General features: G+C 39.0%; 2 protein-coding genes and 1 long non-coding RNA gene across 3 annotated transcripts; 1 reads left to right on the top strand and 2 right to left on the bottom strand.

Moving 5' to 3' along the window:
• Window positions 1-798: 798 nt before the first annotated feature.
• LOC109583462 (uncharacterized) lies at window positions 799-1,549 on the top strand. Its single transcript, XR_002185543.1, has 2 exons — window positions 799-908; window positions 958-1,549. It is a non-coding gene; the product is annotated as an uncharacterized LOC109583462 (long non-coding RNA).
• Window positions 1,550-1,568: 19 nt separating this feature from the next.
• On the bottom strand, window positions 1,569-2,600 carry LOC105313443 (nicotinamide N-methyltransferase-like). Its single transcript, XM_011406884.2, has one exon. The coding sequence runs from the start codon at window positions 2,583-2,585 to the stop codon at window positions 1,797-1,799; it is 789 nt and encodes a 262-aa protein (XP_011405186.1). The 5' UTR covers window positions 2,586-2,600; the 3' UTR covers window positions 1,569-1,796.
• Window positions 2,601-2,689: 89 nt separating this feature from the next.
• On the bottom strand, window positions 2,690-4,079 carry LOC100634446 (oxygen-dependent coproporphyrinogen-III oxidase-like). The gene has a single exon (XM_003387995.3). It carries the CDS (start codon window positions 4,018-4,020, stop codon window positions 2,794-2,796), a length of 1,227 nt encoding a protein of 408 aa, XP_003388043.2. The 5' UTR covers window positions 4,021-4,079; the 3' UTR covers window positions 2,690-2,793.
• Window positions 4,080-4,627: the final 548 nt, after the last annotated feature.

The raw sequence follows: 4,627 nt of genomic DNA, 5'->3' as shown, positions 1-4,627 counted from the left end.
TTCCAGGCTGTTGTCAAGTTCATAATTATCATTGCATATCACTAAGTCATAACATTAATTACTTGTTTGTTTTTAAAATAAAATAAAATAACACTTGATAAAACAGTAACATATAAATCAATACCTTCTTTTAGCTGGAAACCTCCATAAAGTATTGCAGTAAGTTGATTCCAAGCATAGCTTGGTAAAAAATAACTTGCTTCTTCCAGAGCTGCAGATCTGAGCATGCGCGACCACACCCAAATTTTGGAGCACATGGCAAGATTCTTTAATTAACAAAATGGCGGCATGCAGCTAAGATGGCTCGATCCAGCAGTCACAGTATCACTTTTTCCTTACTTGAAGAATGATCTGATGGGACATGGACCTGCGCATAGACTGTTGGAGTAGATTGGTGTAAGAATTATCCTCGTAGCACCAACTGATACTGAGATACACACCGACAACTGGATTGACAGGACTTGATGATGAAGATGATGAAGATGATGAAGATGAAAAAAGGTGGCTGAACAAAACGGCCGGTTCGCCGATTTTTGACTTTTCACTTAGACAAGGTCTAGAGCCACGCTAGTTGTACCATTGGAGTCCTCTGGTCAAGATAAGGTCCTCTATAAAGTCTGGTAAGCATTGGAGCTCGTTTTCCCGGTATAGCAAGGCTGCAAAAGTCGTGGCAGCCATTTTGTTTGGGGGTGAATCCTACTTAGTAACGCTACCGCGTTACTAATAGTACAGGGATTTTTGTGAAATTTCACCAAAATTGACAAGTAGAAAATTCCTCAATTTTATTACATTTTCTGATACATATACATGTACTTATTTATTTATTTATTTATTTTATTTCAGATATCTAACAAATACGACATCCCTGATGAGATGATTCACTTCATCTACAAGAAGACAAAGAAAGGGTAAGGACCCTCTCTTGTATCCATAGCAACACTAACTCCTCCCCTTTAGGCTGATAGTCCGATTTGACGATGAGCTAGTGACACGATTTGAAGACGAAGATGACTTCATTATTGATCTTGATTTCGACAATCAAAAAGGTCATTTTGATCTCTACATCAGATATTAGCTTTATAACAGTGTGTCTTCAAACCACCATCTTTCAATTCATCATCTACTCCTGTAAATAAGTTGAGACTTCTGCCCTACCTCCCTCTCTCTCTCTCTCTCCCACGGTCTCTATTCTTCTTCTTCATGACTATGCACCTGTTGATTGATTCTTCCGTTTTTGTGAAGTCTTTTAAACACCACCGCATGTATTATTAATTGACAAGAGGCGAGACCACACCCCTCACTAATTAACCCTCCCTCTTCACATCTCCATTTTATGGAGATTTTTAATATTATTATCATTATTATTATTATTATTATTTTATTATTGGTACATGTGATAAACAGAATTTATTTTTCTGTTTCAAACTCCTCCCCCTTCTCTCTCCCTTTCCCAATCTCTTGTTCATCTACTTACACTTCATTTGCACACTATAAGGAACATAATATTATATTAATTATAATTATTGTTGCTTTAAAATTATTACATATATATATGACCTAAAACCCCTCTCTCTTTTCTCTCTCTCTCTTTCTGTTTTATTTTGTTTCGTTTTTGAAGCACCTCCTCCCCCTCTCTCTCTCTGATTGTTTGTGACCAATGTTGCTCAAAGTTATAATTATTTGTGAACTTGGTCTGTTTAAAATAATATTATATATAATGTATAAATAACTGTTTGATGCATTTAAAATGACTGCAGTCTACTCGATGTACAGAAATCATTATACAAAGACCGTCTTTAAACTTTTGCTGAAATGAAGGTATAATTACTGCTTGGTCTGTTGTTTGGGTGACTCTGTATATCAATGATGCTGAATCCAACCTCTTTTAATAACAATGAAAGATATTTCGGAGAAAGTAGAAGCAAACAGAACTCAGTCCCAGTTTGAGACTTGCTCATGAAATATCGCTCATAGCAGTAGTCAATGGAAGAAGGAGTTGTTCCAACTACCAGTAGCAAGTGACCTCCTGGCTTTATGAGGCGATGCAACCTTTTCAATTGTTCTTTATATTGAGGCACTGTCTCTGCAGCCCCATCAATTACAAGACTGCATATTACTGTATCATAAGGACTACTGTAGCTAGCTGGTAGAGGAGGATCTTGTCTTATATCACAAGGCACTATAGCCTTGATCTTTGAACGTAAGAGCTCTTCTCTCTCTCTTACTTCTCTCTCGTCTTTTCCTTCCAAAGTCTCCACGACATATTTGAAATGAGTGGACCAGTCGAACTTGAATTGAAGATCTTTTGTTAGCCATTGGTTCAATAATGACAGACTCTTCCTTGAATAATCAGCAAGCACAATAGACCGGGCATACCTTGAGGTGCTAATCACATTTGATATAACAGGACCACAGCCTATATCAAGTACATCCAGAACCTCATCTTTATGTTGTAGAGTTTCAAAGAACTTGTGAATGTTTTGAAGAATAAAATGAGAGAAGAGATCATCAGGAGATGAAGGATCCTTATACCATTCTGTTAGATACTGGAGAGGACTGAAATCATCTCTGTACTTGTTCTCCATTTATTAGCAGCAGCCCTTCAGTGACCTAATGACTAAATTATGTTATTACTGACCATGAAGCCATTACAATAGAAGCCTAGCCCATTCTTTGTCAGGCAACAAAGTGGATTAAACTAAGCACTGGATTGCTGCCAAATATCCACTATGATAATAATAGTCATTATTCAAAAAACAATACTAATACATTATTGAATGAAGTCTGATTTGTTCATATCCACTCCTTTGGTTCTTTGAGAACTCTCAGCAGTGTATCTTCAGGACTATTGGCTTGAGGTGAGTGCATATATTCCCATTGAGCCACTAAAGGCAGTGACATTAAGATGCTCTCTATTCTTGCTGAGGGAGTAGATAGACCAAACTTTGTCCCTCGATCATAAACCAGATTAAACTCAACGTATCTGCCCCGTCTCAGCCTCTGCCATCTTGCATTCTCTTCAGTGTAGGGTTTGTCTTTATTCTTATAAACCAGTGGAAGGTATGATGGTATCACTGCTTCAGCACATGCACGCACAAACTGAAAGGTTTTCTCTTTGTTGGGCGAGTCAAGATCGTCGAAAAATATCCCACCAACTCCTCGTCTCTCTCCTCGGTGATCGACGTAGAAATAATCGTCACACCATTTCTTAAATTTAGGATAAAGCGCAGGGTCACTGGAGTCACAGGCAGCCTTGAGTGTCGAGTGAAAATGGCGAGCATCATCTTCGTCTAAATAGTACGGAGTTAGGTCAGACCCACCCCCAAACCAGGAGAGGGTTTCTCCATTGCCGACGTCAACTTCAAAGTAACGATAATTAAAATGTACCGTGGGGACAAAAGGGTTAACTGGATGAATGACACAGCTAACTCCAAGAGCGTAAAATGGCAGTTCTTTATCTTGTGGTAGATCCTTCCCCCTCGATCTCATCTGTTTGACAGCTGGAGGGGGCAACTTCCCATGGACAACCGACACATTGACTCCTCCTTTCTCAAAGGTATCCCCACGCTGCAGGACACAGGAAACTCCGCCTCCTCCCTGGGACCGCTCCCAACGATCGACACAAAACTTTGCATTTGGTTCCAGTTTCTGTAGCTCCTGACACAGACTATGTTGCACGTCCATACACAGTTTCTCCATTCTTAGTCTCATCGGCTTGTTTTCAATATCTTTGAAAGCCCTGTAGCCTGATACCGGCTCTGCCATGTAGCTATCTTTATCTTTGCTGCTGCCGAAGGAAAACCAAGAGATCATTAACAGACTGCTAGCACCAAGGGGAGGCCCCCACCACCAGTTATGGGTACTGCTCCCGTCCTGTTTATGGCCCTGGTCCTTTCTTTGCTTGATACAAGGGCGGGTAATAGTAGCATTATGAGCAAGAAGGGGTAGGCATCTCGCTTGTTGAGAGAGGGCTCCTCTTTTAGCTGCTAAAAACAGTCTACAAGACATCAGGGTCGACATCAAGCAAGCACGTGGGTGGGGCTAACTAAGCCACACCTACCAACCACGCCTTAGATCTGCTCCAGCTAGCACGTTATGTCCATTCTAGTGCCAAGTAAGTTTGTTTGTTTGTTTGTTTGTTTGTTTGTTTATTATTAATTTTGTTTATTTTTTATTAGGATGTAGATATGAGGGAAAGGAGGAGAGTCTAAAACAGTTGCTTTGTAAAGAAAAAAGGTATTATACTTTCAATAATAATAAGAAGACCTCTCTAATGATATTCATAGCTAGTTTCTCATTTCATTGACAGACTGGTTATTAAATTTATTCATTACCACCAGCTGTGTGTATTCAATGAAAAACCACAGTAACTAATAATGGCAACACGGGGAACTATATGGATCAACCATAATGTAGAGTTAAGCAAATTTAAAAATTTGTAAAAAATCCAATTTTGATCGGAATCTGCTCAAACTTTCTACACAGCATAAGTACATGTATATGCATCAGAAAATGTAATAAAATTGAGGAATTTTCTACTTGTCAATTTTGGTGAAATTTGGCCAAAATCCCTGTACTATAGTACAGGGACTTTTGTCCGATTTTGGAGCAACTTTAAAAAATCATA

Source organism: Amphimedon queenslandica, unplaced genomic scaffold (genome assembly GCF_000090795.2).
Source record: "Amphimedon queenslandica unplaced genomic scaffold, v1.1 AMPQUscaffold_13304, whole genome shotgun sequence".
NCBI classification, from domain to species: Eukaryota; Metazoa; Porifera; class Demospongiae; order Haplosclerida; family Niphatidae; genus Amphimedon; species Amphimedon queenslandica.
This window is presented reverse-complemented; position numbering and strand designations above follow the sequence as displayed.

Bases quoted from the DNA above. Each gene is read 5' to 3' on its own strand.
- LOC105313443 (XM_011406884.2), bottom strand. From the start codon at position 2,585: ATGGAGAACAAGTACAGAGATGATTTCAGTCCTCTCCAGTATCTAACA.
- LOC100634446 (XM_003387995.3), bottom strand. From the start codon at position 4,020: ATGTCGACCCTGATGTCTTGTAGACTGTTTTTAGCAGCTAAAAGAGGA.